General features: G+C 41.9%; 1 protein-coding gene across 4 annotated transcripts in view; it reads right to left on the bottom strand.

The window, feature by feature from the left end:
- The window catches only part of KCNJ6 (potassium inwardly rectifying channel subfamily J member 6), a 172,925-nt gene that overhangs the window by 72,467 nt on the left and 81,873 nt on the right, over positions 1-18,585 (bottom strand). Inside the window, exon 1 of one of the 4 annotated variants that reach the window (XM_051644168.1) lies at positions 1,028-1,059. The exons of the other annotated variants lie outside the window; for them this stretch is intronic. Coding sequence (XP_051500128.1) covers positions 1,028-1,055 — 28 coding nt within the window. The 5' untranslated portion in view covers positions 1,056-1,059. Of the gene's footprint in view, positions 1-1,027; positions 1,060-18,585 lie in introns of those variants that run through there. 4 annotated transcript variants of the gene reach the window in all.

An 18,585-nucleotide genomic window follows, 5' to 3' on the forward strand; every position in this document is an offset into this window, starting at 1 on the left:
TAAAGACCCTCCACAGGTCCACATGAAAGGCTGACCTGGAAGTTTTTTCATTCCATTGTCACATTTCTATGTGCAAAACATGTGCTCCTGACTTCCAAGGCAGTTAGGAGTGTATTTTGTACTTTAAGGAAGGACTTAAAAAGACATAATCTTAACTAGTAGAGCACTAACCTTATAACCAGTGTAGTCCTGACTCTTGACTTCCAGCCTCATGCTCAAAGTATAAATCATAGATTCATAGAATAGTTTGGGTTGGAAGGGACCTTTAAAAGTAATCTAGTCCAACCTCCCTGCAATAAGCAGGGACATCCTTGACTAGATCAGGCTTCTCAGAGCCCTCTGTAGCCTAACCTTGAATGTTTCCAGGGATGGGGCATCTACCACCTCTCTGGGCAACTTGTTGCAGTGTTTCACCACCCTCATTGTAAAAAGATTCTTCCCTATGTCCAACTTAAATTTACCTTCTTTTAGTTTAAAATTGTTACCTGTTGTGCTACCACAACATGCTGCATTAAAAAGTTTGTCCCCATCTTTTCCTTAAAGTGCTAAAAGGCTGCTGTAAGGTCTTCCCCAGAGCCTTGTCTTCTCAAGGCCTCCTCTCAGCCTGTCTTCATAGGAGGGGTATTCCAGCCCTCTGATCATCTTTGAGGCCCTCCTCCAGATTTGATCTAACAGGTCCATGTCCTTTTGTTGGGGGCTCCAGAACTGGTTGCAGATCTCCCAGTGGGGTTCTGATGAGAGAGAAGTAGAGGGGGAGAATCACCTCCCTTGACCTGCTCGTTACACTTCTTTTGATGCAGCCCAGAATAAGGTTGGCTTTCTGGGCTGCAAGTGCACATTGCCAGCTCATGTTGAGCTTCTCCACAGCTGCTGTCAATCCCTTCACCCCCCAGCCTGTATTGATACCAGCGGTTGCCCCTTCCCAGACACAGGGCCCTGCACTTGACCTTGTTTAACCTCATGAGGTTCACACTGCTTGTACAGCTCCCTCTAGATAGCAGATAATACTCTTAAATAAGATGCCTACATGATATTCCTCTTCTGATCAAGACCATGCGCAGCGATGATGCAGCTGGTGAAAGAGATTCTCAGTTTTTCCATTCATGGTGACCGCCAGCGTTTTCTGGAATCTAGTTAAGTGCATTTGTTAGCGTTTTCTAGAAGACTGTGGGAGAAAGAGGAGGGGCTGAAACATTCAATGAATTTTAGGTACATTCACCCAAGCCTTGGAAATTTCCTGAGTTTAAGGCTATTGATTTAAAATTTCAAATTTCTGGTGGACTCAAGTTCTGATCAAACCTGTACAATCCCTGTAATCATATGTAACAGCAATTCAGTCTCTTAGTAACAGGCTCACATCCAAGAAATAAAAAACCCCAGAAGAATGTAAGACAATACAAGAAAACTATTCTGAGAGTCAGGAGAATAGAGAAATTAAGTAATGCTTTCTTTCTTCCTGAAACTCCAATTCTGGGGCTTCCTAAAGGAAATACAACTAAAAGAATACACCGCCTTATTTGTAGCAAAACCAACCGCATCCTAATCTATTGGGGTTTCAAACAGAATCCTCAGCTTTAAAAAAATCCTTTTCAAAACACAAATAAACTTCTAACCCTCTATATTGCAAGACAGATGTTGTCAAGTTTTAGGTCTCCCAGCCATTGTGTTCTTTTTAAAGGAAATCTCTCTTGTGCACGTGGGTAGTTCTTTGCACAGCTGGAGTGCCTTTGGCAAATGAAAGGCCTGTAATGACTCTGCTGGAGTTGTGCATTTCCTACATCTCTGTAACCACAGGCACAAAGAAGCTCTTAGCACTATCTTGCTGCATGAGAATTTGCAAACTGCCAGGGATGGGGAGTCCAAGATAGACAGCTGAGAGGGAGGAAAACTGATGAGAGAGAAGGCACTGAGCTGCTGCAGCTGGGAGCTCCCTTAGAGGGAATGGTGGTTTGCAGGTCCTTTACCTGCACACATGGACACTACTGAGAGCAAACTCACAGCTGTCCTTGTCACTGAAGGTGCATATGGGGCACCACCACGTGAGGAAGTGTTAGAGGCACCCTCCCCTGCTGCTGAGGCCAAGAGGGCCATGACTGTGGCATCTGACCTATGTAGTTCCATAGCCAACTGCATCAGGTGCTGGGTGTGGGTTCCTCTTGCACAGACCTGTTGTATGTGCTGCATTAAAGGTTCCCTCTTCACCATGCTTAGAGCATGGGTAATGAACACAACCCCCCAAAATCATCATGAAAGTGTGGCAATAACACACAAACCTTTCAAACATTGGGCCTAAGTTAATGATGGATTGAGACATAAGTAACTCCCTCTTGGTGAGAAAGTGTGTGTTACAGTGAGGTAAGAATGGGTCTGTCATTCTTAAAAGGGCTGAGAAAATGAAATAGGATAAGGGATGAATCTCTGGCTGGTAGATACTGTAATTACTATAGCCATGTTGATCTATGTTAGCTAGAGATCTCAATCAAGGTGTGCTGTTAAGAGTACTATGGGAAGAAGAAAACCATGTTTCAAGTGAGGAGAGATGTCCATGCTTTTAATTTAAATAATCAACTGCATATGATTTTGCTAATCCTATTTTTTTCTGATTTATAAAGTTGGCTAGGTCAAAATTCCTTGTAGAAAAAGTCTATTGTCATAATAGAAAGTCAGGGAATAAAACAATAACAGAATCATCAAGGGCCTTACCAGACAACCTGAAGTTACTTCCACTGATTATCAGTTCACATTGGGACCAGAAATTTGCCAAGATGCCCTGCTCTTTCCCACTAAGCTATGTGCAAGTTCCAGCACTGTCAGATTCTCTGCATTTGTTGTGCAGCAGGTTGCTGAGCTGAAAGTGCCTTTTTGTCACAATTTAAAAAATAGACATCCAATAGGAAAATCGGCTCCGTTTAGGCACTATCTGGCATGCATATTTGCTTGTTTGCCTTTCCAAATCTATCAGCACCAGCTTAAAATATTGCCTGGATTAGAAAGTATATATATAATAGACTCTTTTTTTTTTCTGTTTGATGAAGGAGGAGAAAGCAAGATTTCCATGCAACAGTGATATTTTGAATGTCCTAAGGGCAGCAGGATAAGGAAATCACCTTGTATTCAAATAAAGTCACAAAACAATTCTGTTCATGGCACAAACAAGGTTTTTAGCAAAAACAACTGCAGCAGTCATTTGTAATTCTGCACCTGCCAGATGCTATGATGAAATACGTACTTCATTTAATTGAGAAAGGATGTGGCATTGTTTGAAGATGTAACTTGATTTTGCTGGAAGCTTGTCTGTGTTCTGGAAATGGACAAGATCCTGCTTTTTATTAAAAAATTACCAGATTTGTATGTATCTCACTTCAGCAAAAGATATAGCATCTGTATGCCAGAAGAAAACTCCCTTGAAATCCTTTCACAGATTGCTCTGTTTTTTTACCTCTAGCAGTGCCAAGACTGAAAAGAAAATTAAAGTTCACATCTTCCATGATGATAACCTCTGGGTATTAGACACTGACTTTATGATACTCAAGAACACAACAGACCAAAAGCATCTTGAGTGTGTTTAATTTCAGCAGGGAAGCTCACAAAGAGCATGCCTCCAGAGGTAAATGTCAGCCATTGCTAGGTTCCTCTTTGAGGTGTAGTCTGAATGTTGCTTGCTCAGTCATAGCAGGAGAGTTTTGAATTGTGGTAAAATACTACTCACTTTAAACAGCTGTTCTGTCTTCTTCCTTGCTGAGGTGCTGACTCAGCCTCTTGTTGCTGCCTGATATCCTGATTTCTGTAGTGTGCCTTGGATGTCTCTCATTGTCTTGGGCCTGAACTGCACCACATAGTTTCCACAACGGAAATTACACATCACAGACTACATGCATTTATAGAATGGTGGAATGGTTTGGGTTGGGAGGGACCTTAAAGATCATCTAGTTCCAACCCCCCTGCCATGGGCAAGGACACCTTCCACTAGACCAGGTTGCTCCAAACCCTATCCAACCTGGCACTGAACTCTTCCAGGAGGGCACATTCACAGCTTCCTCTGGCAATGTGTTCCAGTGTCTCACCGCTCTCATACTACAGTATTTCTTCCTAATGTCTAACATAAATCTACCCTCTTTCAGTTTATAAACCATTACTTCTGGTACTGTTTCTACATGTCATTGTAAAAAGTCCCTCCTCAGCTTTTTTGTAGGCCAGCTTCAGGTACAGGAAGGTTGCTACTGAACACATTTGATACAAGATGGCTACACTTAACTTCTTCGCCACTCAATGCTACCTCCTCGTCTAGCTGTGCAAGTGTGCCAGTAGCAGACAGCTGCCAGTAATATGCTTTCTAGCTAGGTAGCCACGTCAGCTGCTGCAAAACAAAACATTCACTCAATGAAGCTACCTAGTGCAGGGCTTTTAGCTGCTTTACACAAGTGGAAGGAGGGCTGTGGGCTTCTACAAACAAGGTTTGGGTTCTGTGACCTGCAGAGCCAGGGCATCACTTGGGGAGTAGGAGGGGGGGTACTTCTCTGTGCCACCAGGGTTGCACTGTATGGGGCTGGAATGCTGTACTGCATATCATGGCAGTGAGAAGTGAAATCCCCCTCCATATGCCAGTGCCTGAACATATTTCTGGTTTGTTGTTTTGTTTTGTTTTTTTTTTTTCTTCTTGTTTTTCTCCTTGTGAAAACTGTCTGACCTGACAAGCAGGCTTCCCTTTTATATGGAGAACTGCTTGCTGAAAAACACAACTCCATCTTTTGCCTGCTGGCTGCCTGCTTGTCCCTCACGTCTTCTCCTATGAAAGATATATTCTTCTCTTCTTTTGTGCCCAGTTCTGCATGCATAGTCTTTGATTGCCAAAACTTTCCTGCATTCAATGGTTTGATCAGTTCCCAGATGTTTATTTGCATGTATATGTACATCCTAGCACTCCTCCCCCCACTTTTGTAAAAACATATCAATATTTGAAACAGAAAACTATGAATGTAATTTCCCCACTTTTGTTATTCTTAAGAAGCACTTCAAATATTGCAGTGTGGGGCAAAAAACTAAAACCAGCAGAACCCACACTAAGATGTAGCCTTATTACATGTGCGTTAATAGAAAAGGACTTGAACTACTTCTAACTTCAAAAGGAGTTTAGCGTTACCATCCTTCAGCATATGGCAGGTTAGTTTGATACCGTCTTGATTAGGGTTCTCTTGGGATCTCTTCCACATCCTGCCCATTTGCTTCCTTAGACAGATATTGTACATGATCCCCCTCCCTCCCCCCAGGAAACGGCTCATTGCCCTCTCTCTGAACTGCTTTACAAGGACGATTGTAGGGAGCCTGTGGTAACGATGACAAAGCCTGTGGTGCATGCCAAGCAGCTGATGGTTCCTATGGGGGAAACTGCAGTCTGCAGACACCCTGCCTCCAAGTCTGACATCAGAGGCAGCTTTTCCCCTTATCTCTCAGCACTTACAAATATGCTGTTAGGCATATCTTTTGCGTGAAGTGCTGGGTTTGAAAGCTGAGACAGGTGCAAGGAAGGATGAGATGCATGGGCAATTTAGGAGCTATGGTACATGTGGATACAAAAAGAAACAGTTCAGCAAAAGAGCTGTCTTTCTATTCTGGGGTTTTGTTGCTTTTTTGCGTCTCCTCCTCTCTAAGATAGTACTGAGATGTATTTCTTCTTTGCTTATAATACTGACAACTTTCTTCTGGGCTTGCATAGAAATCAGAATCAGAAACAGGAAGAAATTATGGGACTGGCAAGGCTGGAAGCCTTAACAGAAACCTAAACAAGAAAGGAGTGATTTATTTTTAACAGGGTGGGAAATTGTTCCTGAAGTTGGTCTCACATGGGAGGTAAGGTGACTCCACATTGCCTGTAGAAAGTAATTATATCTTCTAATAGATCAACTCATATAATTGGGGTTGAAAACAAACAAACATGCTTTTAGGCAGAAAGGTTCTTTTTTAGTTTGGAAGTGGAGTGTAGGAGGAATGCATTAGCAAAGTAATAACCCCTCTACAGGACTAGCTAGATGAAATATTTTTGCAAGTGTTATATAGATCTTTTGGTCTCTTTTGACCTTATAAACAGTAGAGAAAGAAGTAAGAAAAATATCCACCTTCCAGTACAGAACAGTGTGTATTCCTTGTGGATTTGAAGGTATGGATTTATTTGAGAAGGGTAAGCATAGCGGAGCTGTAGCATGACCTGCACAGCACCATGTGTTTTCAAGCTGGTCTTCTTGCACAAGAAGATCACTCTCTCTTTCTCCTTGACCCTACTGGAGCTGCCGTCAGCCCTTATCTGTGCCTGGATGATGCAGAACTATAAAATAACACAATTCTGTTCATTTTTTGTAGTCAGTTTTGTTTTGTTTTGCTTTTTTCTGGAACTGTTGGGGAGTTTCTTTTAATGGAAGCAGATCGGTATCTCTGAAACTGTTTTATTTTACCTGTGTGGTGTGAGTTGCATGAAGCTGCCTAACTCTGTTCTTTTCTTTGGTGTCCTTTTTATCAGTCCTCACTTGTCAAATACTAGAGTGCAAATAACAGCCTGCACAGTTCTGTAAGATACAAGAAATCGGTCTGAAAACTGTCTTATGGAGAAAGTGGCAAGAGATAAGTTGACTTCTGTAGGCTCTTCATGTGTTATGGCTCTTGCTTTCTGCAAAAGAAATATAGGTGTTCAAGCCTTAGTTTAGGCATATTTCTTCACCATAACCTTGATCAAGGAGATGTCTACACTTTGGTGGGGTTTTACCATGTGATTTTTCTCATATAAATTGATGGCTGTATGATCACACATGGCATCCTGCAGATGCTTTGTGTGACATACTTGATATGAAGATAGTGCATGGTGACTGAAGGATCAGGACGTGCAGAGCAGAGGCATGGCCAAATGTACCCTTGCTGAGTTTGGAACTTGATTTCAGACTGTTCATGTCTGCACTGAAGAAATACGTGTCAGCATAAATGTATCTTTGGTTTTCTTGGCCACTGCTTCCATCTTGCCTAAGTAGGTATACCACAGTTAATATGTCTAATCAGGCTGGATTGTCGGGTGAAGTCCAATTATATGAGGTTCAACCAGGCCATGTTTAGGGTCCTCCACTTGGGTCACAATAATCCCAGACAATGCTACAGGCTTGGGGAAGAGTGGCTGAAAAGGTGCCTGTGGAAAAGGACCTGGGGGTGCTGATTGACAGCCAGCTGAATAAGAGTCAGCAGTGTGTCTAGGTGGTCAAGAAGGCCAGCAGCATCCTGGCTTGTATCAGAAATAGTGTGGCCAGCAGGACTAGGGAAGTGACTGTCTCCTTGTGCTCAGCACTGGTGAGGCCACACGTCGAGTACTGTGTTCAGTTTTGGGCCCCTCACTACAAGAAGGACATTGAGGTGCTGGACTGACTCCAGAGGAGGGCAATGAAGATGGTGAAGGGTGTGAAGGACAAGTCGTACAAGGAAGGTCTGAGGGAACTGAGGTTGTTTAGCCTGGAGAACCGGAGGCTGAGGGGAGACCTTATAGCTCTCTACAGCTACGTGAAACGAGGCTGTAGCCAGGTGAGTGGTGGTCTCTTTTCCCAAGTAGCAAGTGATAGGATGAGAGAAAATGGCCTCAAGTTGTGCCAGGGGAGGTTTAGATTGGATATTAGGAAATGTTTCTTCACTGAGAGGGTTATCAAGTACTGGAAGAGGCTGCCTAGGGAAATGATTGAGTCACCATCCCTGGAGGTATGTAAAAGCTGTGTAGATGTGGTTCTCAGGGACATGGTTTAGTGGTGGACTTGGCAGTGCTGGGTTAAGCGTTGGACTTGATGATCTGAAAGGTCTTTTCCAACCTAAATGATTTTACAAGTCTGTGATTCTGTAATTAGACCTTAGTATCAACAGGTTGTTTCTATTGTCAAAGGAGAGAGTTCAGCACTATCTGGGGAAGGTTTGGCCCGTATGTCTGGGTAATCTTTCAATGTGCTGTCTCCTTTCCTTTGTCTTCACAAGATGGCAATACTTTTTTCTAATGCAGTTGCCTCTTGTAGGTACCTAAGGCTCTGTATAGTGAAAACAGGTCTAAGAGCTCTGGTTTTAAATCTACAATGCATAATTTGAGTGACTTCCTTTTTGAATTCAGCAGGGGTTGACATGGATGCAGGGACACATATGAAAAGAACAAGTTGCAGGGTTACAATCCAAGTTATTCTTGCTGTAGGGACAAAAAAGTTCTTAAGAGGGACTAAGGAAGAGGATGCAGAAGATATGTGGCTTTTGGAGTAATGTAACAAATTATTTTAGAATATAGTTGAGCCATTAACTGAACTAAGTGTTAACTGAGACAGAGATATTCCTTAGTAGTGTAATTATGTACTATCATATCTCTTTTTGCTGTTGCTTTCAAGCCTAACTCAATTATCTGTTATTCCACATAATCTATTATAAGGTCAAACCCTGCAAGCCAGAGCAAATTTCTGTCAGTTTTCTTTTGTCTTACTCTGGCTCTGTAGCAAAACACATGAGAAAGTCAGTAGCTCTTTCTGCTGACCTATGGGTAAATGGCCTGCAAGAAAGAGAGTATAAAGACACATTGAATAACAAGAACAAAACAAAATACTGGATAACTTCTGGTCAAATGAGCACTACGTATATTTGTGCAATGAATATGACAGGACCCAAGAGATGGTGGTGGTGTGTATTTAAATGCTCTTCCATAATTTATGGGCTGAAGCAGGTGGGAATGTGAAATTTTCTTGGACCTTCTGAATAAGCACATTTCTTAATTTCTCTGTTTTTCTCCCTGCCACATCCAGTAAAATGCTTTGACTGAAGCTGATCCTCAGTATGGAACATTTCAGCCCAAGCAGTTACTCTGATGGGAGCTAAAACAAGCTGAAAATGTTGTTGTAATGGGAATTAAAAGGCAGATTTAACAACAGGTAATACAGTTGGGAACTTCAATTAGGTTAATTTGGCCACATTTAAATTGCTCCTGAAGCTGAAGAGATGTCCATAGCTCCTTGTGTCTTCCTCAATGCTAGATTAAGGCTTAGGATGGGAAAACCCAGTATTTGCTTTCCCCTGGACTAGCAGCAATGTCACATTGGCCAAAAGTGGAAAACCCTGAAGTGTGCACTGTTTGGAGCAGTGATGGCATTTAGACTCAGTCCTCCTGGAAATGTCACCTAATTATACTCCATCATTAAAGCTCCAGTGATAATAGCTATCATCCCCTTTACTATCTTCATAGATTTTAAAACTCAACTACTTCAAAGTATAAACAAATCACCAGGATACAGTGGAAAATCCAAGTCTATCCTGTGTTCTGAGGTTAACTAATCCCAGACTTTCCTGAATGATCCATGAAGCTGTTGTCTGACAAGGAGAAGCTGGGAGTGTACCCATGTAGCCAGGCCTTCTGGAAATGCAAGGAGGTTTCCTTCAGTGAGGAAAGGCAATGTCAGTATGGCTGACTTTCTTAAGAATACCTGTGAGGGTGTTTTATACTCAGTGTATTCAAATCAGGATTAACATTCTAAAAACTATTGTTCTAAACAATAATGAGTTCATCTAGACAATGTGCAAAAGCCATAACTCAAATCTTCAAAGATAAAACCCACAAAGAATATTCAAATGAGTAGCCACTGTGACTTATCTTCAAGATGCCTACCAAAAAACAAAGCTAGCAGATTAACAAGTAAGTTTGCTATTAGCTTTGCATTTCATTCTATTTACTTGTATATTAATTGCTTTTGTCTGATAGGAATTATTTCAAAAGGAAGAAAATAATATTTTGATGTGCAAGATGTGATTGATAAGTAAATACAGGTAATATACAGGAAACTCAGGAAGAAGGAGGAAGTGAAGAACTTCACATGATGAGAAATTTAGCTAGAATAAAAGTTTCCATAAGATATGAGCTTTCTCTTCTCCTACAGGAATGGGAAATGAAGATGATAAAGCTATTGTTACATGTGCTGAATGCATTTAATATTTTTTATTAGGATAAATGAGCAGATGCTAGAAAATTCCTAGTAGTGCTGCATGTTGCTCTTTGCCATTTTGCTATCGAAATAACTCCTTTAGTATGAGAGAATCACTGCAGATTTATTTGCCTTGCTGACTTGTTCTGCTCCTTTGGGCTTCCCTGAGCTCCTTTTCTTCCTGTCATTTTGAGACATTAAAGAGTATTTAATCAATGCACAATAATGCCCAAGGCTTCATTAGTGTCTCTTGGCTCTCCTAATGGTTGCCCTTTTATAATGAAACAGCTCAAGCTATAGCACCTCTTCAAAATGTGCAAGGGATCTAGGCTGCTCCTGTGCTACCAGGCTTCCCACAGTGCTGTCAGCCAGGGAGCGAGGTCTGCGTGTTGGTGAGTTTTTTGCATTTTCCTTGTTTGTTTTTGGGGTTGCCAACAGGCCAAATGAAGTGTAGGTGGCAGAAAATGAATATGGAAGTGTGCTAATCTAAACTGCCAAGACAGAAAGTGATTTACTTTTCTTAGACAAAATAACTCTTTCCTATATAACAAAGAAAAAAGGGGAAAAAGGAGGTTAAATCCTTTTTTTTTTTTTTTTTTTTTTTTTTTTTTTTCCAGGGAAGCTGCAACTCAGAGCCTCATAGGAATTTTGCCACCAGGTTGTTTTATGCCAATTAATACCAAATACAAAGGGGGGTTATAGCTCTTGCTCTCCCTTTTAAAGTCAGCCTACTCAAATGGAATATAGCACAAGTATCAGTTAATATGCACAGAGAGAAGAGTATCATGCAGTGTCCTACACAAACCCTTCCTTTCTCAAGCTACCCTGCAGTAAAATATGAGAAGGGGCAAGGCAAGATCTTTCCCCCTTGCTTAGAATCTGCATGCAGACAGTTGTAGTACAAGAGGAAATGAAGCTGAGTTGAGCACCAATTTACTTGCCTGCAGGTCTTTCTGATACCTTGGGGGAAGACTGTCCAAAGAACTGGATGGAGGAAGAAAAACTGGAAGGACTTGGGAAGAAGGTGGTGGGCAGGTGCCCAGCTGTTACAGAAGAGGGATTTTGATACACTCTGCTTTTGATAAAACAATATTTGGAAGTTTTACAAATGTGTGAATGTTCCTGGTCAGGCATTCTATATGAATCTGCATTTTCTGTACATTAATGGTTGTAGCAGAAGGTAGCCTGCCATAAGAAGTTAACACAGGATATGAGCAGCATTCCAAGCAAGAATCTGGCATATTTTTGGGAGTATTTTAAAGGCTTTTGCTGAATTGTCTTTACAGGGCCTTATAGGGATCCAGCTGCATGGAAAGAGATACACTCAGCAAGACTGTGCTTGGGAAGAGAGGAAGCATTGCTGTGGATTTCACACTTGCTGTAAATCAAGTGTGATCTGATTTCCTTAGAAATGTTCCTGATACCTCTTCTGCCATAACAAGTCTGGCAGAAAGGTTTCTCTGTGCAGTTGATAATTCTACTACCAATGAGCAGTTGTCATTGATGGCATCTGTTTCTTTAATAAGATTTTGTTTTGTGTTATTTTGACAATCCATCATTAGGTTTGTGTATTTAATGGGAATTAGGATACTAGTTTTGCTTGCTTCTGAAGACAGAAATAATATTGCAAGAGTTTTGTTCTTGTGTTGGCTTGAGAAGTTTTTCTGCCAATGTGTCTTGCCAGTTTTCCATCTGCAGTGACAACTGTTGAAATATATTTTTGGTTAATAACCAAAAGAACCACTTTTGTCAACAATAATAGTGACAATAAAGATTCTATGTGTAATGAAAACCCCTGTTTGTACAAACAACAGGCTCTGGTATATCACAGTTTTCTGTGAAGTTATTTATTGTTTACATGTGTACCTAGGACACATTTGACTTACTTCCTCTGATGGTCAAGTGAAAGTAACTGAAGATGTGATGTGCAGGTAGCTTTGTCTGCTCTGAACAAACTTATTGGATGGACTTAATGGGTGGTCGTGAGAGACGGTGCGAAAGGGAGAAATCTGTCAGGACTAGGGGACTTTAGCTCCACACTGGGAAAAAAGTTATTTCTACTCTTACGAAGACTTCCCCAACCACCACAGAGCACTGTCAAATACGTGCACTGTTGCATCCAATGCACCAGTGTGGTCTATTTATCAATCACTCAAGTCTCTGGAGCAGCTTAGATCACATTGCAGTTGTCATTTTCATGCTGCTCAGACCTATGAGATCATGAGTCATATCTGCAGAACACAAGAAAATTGACTTGATATTCCATGACACAACGGATGGCTTAGCTTTCTATCACTTGGTGGAAAATGAGGAGGGAGAAAGGAGAGAACAAGGAGAGAATGTAAATAATTAAAGACATTTGACTGATACTTCTTGGTTTCAAACTGCTAAGTCTGATATAGCTGTTTAATTTCAAAGGCAACTGAACTAAGTTTCCTATTTGTAGAGTGGAGCTTGGAACCAACAAGACAATGGCATGCAAGAGCAAAATTACCAGTTTTGTCCCAGGTAAGCACCTATTACTCTCAGTGTTAAATATTTTCTGTAGTTGATGCTTTATATAATTTACAACCCCAATTCCTACTAATCTTGAAACAGAAGTTGATGCACTTTCATAGAATCATAGAATCACAGAATGGTTTGGATTGGAAGAACCTTAAAGATCATCTAGTGCCAATCCCCCATGGGCAAGAACACTTTCCACTAGACCAGGTTGCTCAATGTTTTGGTTAGGTCTGGTGGGTTTTTTGGTAGTGGGGGAAGAGCCACAGGAATGGCTCTGGGAAGAAACCGAGAAGCTCCTCCTGCTTCCCAAACCCAGCCAAAGATCCATTAGAGGGACAATAGATGCATCTCAGCGATTAACTGATCAAGATATGAAGAACAGCTATAACACCTGAGCAGAGGAGCACTTGGGGGAGAAGAGCTGAGCTGGAGGAGGAGAGTGGTGCTGGTGGCTGGTGAGGAAGAAGGGGAAGAAGGTGCCCAAGCAGAAGTTTCCCTGCAACTCATGGCGAGATGGCAGCTGTCCCCTGCACTCATGGAGGAACGTGGTGGAACATTTCCTGAAGGTGCCAGGAGGGGGGAATTGGCCAGTGGACTTGGATTTTGTGGCCAGAGGATTTGCTGCCTGTGGATTGTGCAGCTGTGGAAGACCCCGGCGCCAGGGGAGATGGCTGTTTCTGAAGCAGCCCCTGAGTCTGTGGGAAGCCCAGGCTGGAGCAGCTCCGGACCTCATGGGAAGGACTCATGAAGGAGCGGTTCGTGGAGGACTCTCTCCCATAGGAAGGACCTCGTGGGGAAGCAGGGAAGGACTGTAAGGAATCCTTCTTCCTGAGGAGGAAGGAGCAGCCGGAACCACCAGCCTGTGAACTGACTCTAAACCCCATCCCCTGTCCCCCTGTGCCACTGGGGGGAAGGAGGGAGAGAAACTGGCAACAAAGGGATTTGGGCCCGGGAAGAAGGGAGGGGTGGGGTAACATATGCAGGCCCTGCTCTCTGTGTTGTCTGTGTCCTGTGTGTGTCTGATGAGTGTGAAATTAAATTATTATTTTTCCTCAAGTTGAGTCTGTTTTGCCCGGGACCTTGATCGGTGAAGAACCCTCCTTGTCCTTTGTCTCAACCCAAGAGCTTTGTCCTCCCCATCCCAGAGTGTGTGTGTGTGTGTGTGTGTGCAGCCATGTCGCTGTTCCTTTAGTTGTCGTGTTGTGCCCAAACCATGACACTCAAAGCCCCATGCAACTTAGCTTTGAACATTTCCAGGGATGAGGCATCCACAATTTCTTTGGGCAATGTGTTCCAGTGTCCCACCATCCTCACAGTGAAGAATTTCTTCCTAGTGTCTAATCTAAATCTACCCTCTTTCATCTTGAAACCCATCCCTCTCTTCCCATCACTCCATGCCCTTGTAAAAGGTCCCTACTCAGCTTTCTTGTAGACTCCTTTCAGGTACTGGAAGGCTGCTATGAGGTGTATTGGGAGTCTTCTCTTCTCCAGGCTGAACAACCCCAAGTGTCTCAGCCTGTCTTCATAGGAGAGGTGCTCCAGCCCTTTGATCATCTTTGAGGTCCTCCTCAGGACTCACTTCAACAACTGCACGTCCTTCTTGTGTTGGGGGCTCCAGAACTGGACACAGTACTCCAGGTGGTGCCTCACAAAAGCAGAGTAGAGGGGGAGAATCACCTCCTTTGAGCTGCTTGCCATGCTTCTTTTGATGCAGCCCAGGATACAGTTGACAAACTAACATAATACTAAACATTCTAGACTCAGGACCCTTGGGGGGAAAAAGGGGTTTCTTCCTGTAGGAAAAGTTTGCATAAGAGAGCTGAACTAAGGTGGTGACTGAGCACATACCACTTTGGACTGATTTTGCATCCACACTCACAGTCTTGGGTCATAATTTAGTTCCTCTCCAGTAATGGGACTGGCAATGGCAAAGGAGAGAACAACACTTTGAGAGATCTTCTCTCTCAGGGGTTTATCTCCTCCTCTGTACTGTTCCTTTCTGCTCTTCAGTAGTCCCATTACTTGGAACACAGAAATTATATGATGGATGTGAATGGACATATGTGACAGATTGAAGGTAAAAAGGAAGAAAAAAAGCCTTGGGAATAGACACCAATCTTCTTCCCTCTGCACCTCCCCCAGGCTGTGACATGTAATTAAAAGTAGGGAAGCATCTGTCTTTGAGCTGCTTTGAGGTAGTCCAACAGCTGGTTGCTTCCAGAGACTGCAAATGTCCCTGTTCCCACAGCTGCCCTTTGGATAGCAGAGCAGTAACTTAAATGGGCAGAAGATTCTTTCACTGTGCTGGTAAGCCAAATACATTTGTCTGGTGTCTCTCAATAGACAATCCTATTTATCCTTTCAGTTGGCTTGAATTATTGACTGTATCTTCCTGACATTAGTTCTTGGGTTGGTTTGTGCTCCCTGAAGGACTTGTGGGACTCTGAGCAAACTGCCACAGTTTGGCACTGATATGAGTAGTGCAAAGAACAGGTCTACCATCTTTTCCAAGTTTAAGAATCCTCTTCTAGGTTGTCTTAAACTTGAAGAATCCAGAAAAGGGTGTTTCTCTTCTAATAATATATGCTGTGAGGTTGTAGAGGATGATCTTAATTTCCATCTTTTATTAGTGATCAGTGAAGAGAGGAGGCAGCCTATTAGAATCAAGGTAGCTCCAGCCTGAGAGCATTGCTGATTGTACAGGATCAGGGTCACGGCATTTCTTAATGGAGAGGTTTAACTTTTCTTGAAGAAGCATGTATGTTCCTAAGCAGCTGACTAACTCATAAATCAGCACCTTTTGCTTTTGCTCAGCCATTTGCTTTGCCTCACTGAACAAACCTTCCTTTAGGCTTCGACACTAAAGTGAGTACGTTGCTGCAACTAATGTTCTTCTTACTTACCCTGCTATCACATGGACTTCAGGCTAAGCTCATGCCCACAGAAATCAAACATTTAGCCTTTCACTCACTAAATGTGCCTCTTGCACATAAGCAACAGATTTAGCATGAAGTGGCTGGGTCACAAACATGGAGGAGGGGACTCTGTTCGGAAATCATGGTGTAACAAGAAATATGATGATAGCTGCAAAATACAATATTCTTGTCTGTCAAAAGGGGAAGATAATCTAGGGAACTGATATTGCCCTCAGTTCTGCCTTCTCCCTTCACCCTGAGAACTCTGTATAAAGCTGTGATGCAACCTGTGTTACTAAAACTGAATCCTTAGCTATATGAGTCAAGACAGCTATGTCTTGAGTCAATGTATGTCACCCAAAGAATGTCACATTGCATTCTCCTCCCTGAAAAAGTTAGAATTATAAAGAAGTTTTGATGCATTTTCACATGAAAGAAGCCAATTCTAATGACTGGCAAAGGATACAGCCAGTAGGGTGCAAGACTCTTAAAAGCCATCTTAAAGGGCTCATCAGAAAAAGATTACTAGGAAAATGACACACATGGGTCTTTCTTGTCTCATGGTGTTGGAGTCTTAGCAACTGGTATATGTTCCTCTGTATTCTTTAGGTAAGCTCTCACCACAAATCTTTCCTCTTGAGTGTCTTCCTTTATGTGGAGAGGGACTTTGTCTTTCAATTGTAACAGAAATTCTTCTAATTTCACTATGTTACAAAGATCCAAAATACAGTATGTGGTGCATGGCATTTGCAAAACATTCTAAGCAATTAAAAGGATTTTAACAGAAGTAGGTTTCAGATGTTTTGAAAGACTGTTCTCCTATTATATTCCATATTTAGTAGCACTAGAAAATGACACATTGTGAAGATCCTGTGGGCTGAGTGCACAACACTCAACAGGCTCTCTTTGGTCCACCACTACATTTCTTTCTCCTACAAGTTTCCTCCAAGAGCTGGAATTTCCTTCACAGGCTTCCCTTTCACTCTTCCCATTGGTTTACAGACAACCACACTGATGGTAGTGGCCCATGGCCAACTATTTTGACTGGGACAGAGTTAATTTTCTTCATAGCAGCTCATATGGTGCTGTGTGTTGAATCTATAAGCAAAACACTATTGATTACACAGGGAATTCTTAGCTATTCCTGAGCAGTCCTTACACAGAGGCAAGGCCTTTTCTGTTTCTCACCCCATCCCACCAATGAGCAGACTGGGGTGCACAAAAGGTAGGGAGGGGACACAGCCAGGACAGCAGATCCCAACTGATCAAAGGGATATTGCATACTGTATAGTGTCACACAGCAAGAGAACCTGGGGTAAGACCAACAGAAAGGTCTAAAAACATTTATCAACAAATAATAGCCTAAATGTTGGGTTTCTAAGCAGACAGGGCAAGCACATGAGAGTCATCTGGTAGAGAACAAAACTACTGTTATTCCACCAAGACAGTATTTTGAATATTTGCTAAGGGCCTTAGAAACAAACCTTTCAGAGGTAACTTTGTAAAGGAACTTAGTTGCCCTCAGCAGTGTATTAAATGTAACTACTTGTTTTCTTTATTTTATCTTCTCACATGCAGCTTCTTTTACTGTCACAATAAATGAGTGACTGGTCAACTGCAGCATGCAGCCATGCATCTGAATGCTACACCTAAGAAACTGTAAACTATGGGTTTGTTTTTTCTGTGTTTGTCCACAGCTTTCAAAAGTTACTGGTTTTGATTTGGAAGGCTAAGATGATTTTTAAAGGCTTTTATTTTTACCCGTAACAGTGACAGAGGCAAAAGCAAACCACAGCCAACCCCTACAGTGTATGGGGACAGAAACAGATTCCCCTAACTCCTGGCTGGCTTGAGTGAATCACCTGCTTCGGATATTGCCTGAAACTTTCGTGCCTCTTGCACTTTTACTACAGCTTTGCAAGAAGAAACTTCTGTCAGATATAATAGGAAAGAGATGACCACTCTTGATTTTAGTAAATCCATTATTTCCTTCACAAATTGTCTTATGAAGCATGTTCATTTTTAAGAATTATGCGTTCTTAGATGAAGGTTATCTGCTTGGGTTTGTAATGTGAACATGGAAACTTATAGTTGAAAAGAATACATGTAGTTCTAAGGTCCATCAGCTTGGATGCTGAGCTCCTCAGATTCTTTCTGTAGACAACAGAGGGAGAGGATCTCCTCCAGAGGTCCCTAATTCAGAGTCTCTAAAATGGACACTTAACATATCCAGAAGCTTTGAAAGAGAAGCTTTCTGGCAGAAAACTTGGAGGAGAAGCTTTCTGATACAGCACTGGAAGGTAGGTGGTGTCATCGGCTATTCTGATGTTTCATAAAATGCCCCCTGGGCTATGTCAGGTAAAGCAAAACTTCAAGAAAAGGGTAAATTGAAATTGCGGAGTATGAAAATATGGGTGGATTTTCCAAGTGATCAGTGTTTGATGATGCTGCAGTAAATTTTCCTGTTTGGCCACATTTTATGGAGGCAGGGAAATGAGAAGAAGTTATTATTGTAAAGGAATGATGGGCCTAAAGGACTACAAATTCATTTTTCATTTGCTGGCTTCTGTGTCCTGTTGGGTAAGAATTAGATAATTTTATAAAGCAATTCCTCATGACTGACCTCCAGTCTGAGCTCCAGTGTGTTCCAAGTGCAGTACTTGGTAAGAGAGTATGAGGAACTTTCAGACCAAGCTACAGCCTACAAGACCATAAGGAATGTAAGTTGAAGGAAGAGAGAATAGATACACATGCATGCTTTAGCTTTAAAATGCAAATTGATAAAAGTGCCTTCTTGATGACACAGTCCAAAGGACATCTAATGAATGATGGTGTGCTTTGATGTGGCAGGCTTGGAAAGGATTTCAGTGATAGTTACGAAAAGAAGACACCAAAAAATCCTGCAAATTACTGATCTGCATATAGGTGTCATATGCCACTAAAATAGATGAAGATAATCTACGTCTCAAAAGGAATAATTGCATTTTGGAAGCTGAACAAAGGAAGAAAGAAATCTAATGGTTATATGACACTGTTGTTTGCTTTTTTTTTAAACCAACAGACAAAGAACTGAAAAGTGTCAGAAAAATGACACACACACACAGAAAGCCCTCACGAAACGTGATGGCTGCATTTTGTTGCTAAAGAGTTTTTGTGAGTGGCTGAATAATTTTTAGCACTTCAGTAATAACCATTGGATAAGA

The sequence above is a fragment of the Apus apus genome, chromosome 1, assembly GCF_020740795.1.
Source record: "Apus apus isolate bApuApu2 chromosome 1, bApuApu2.pri.cur, whole genome shotgun sequence".
Taxonomy (NCBI): domain Eukaryota; kingdom Metazoa; phylum Chordata; class Aves; order Apodiformes; family Apodidae; genus Apus; species Apus apus.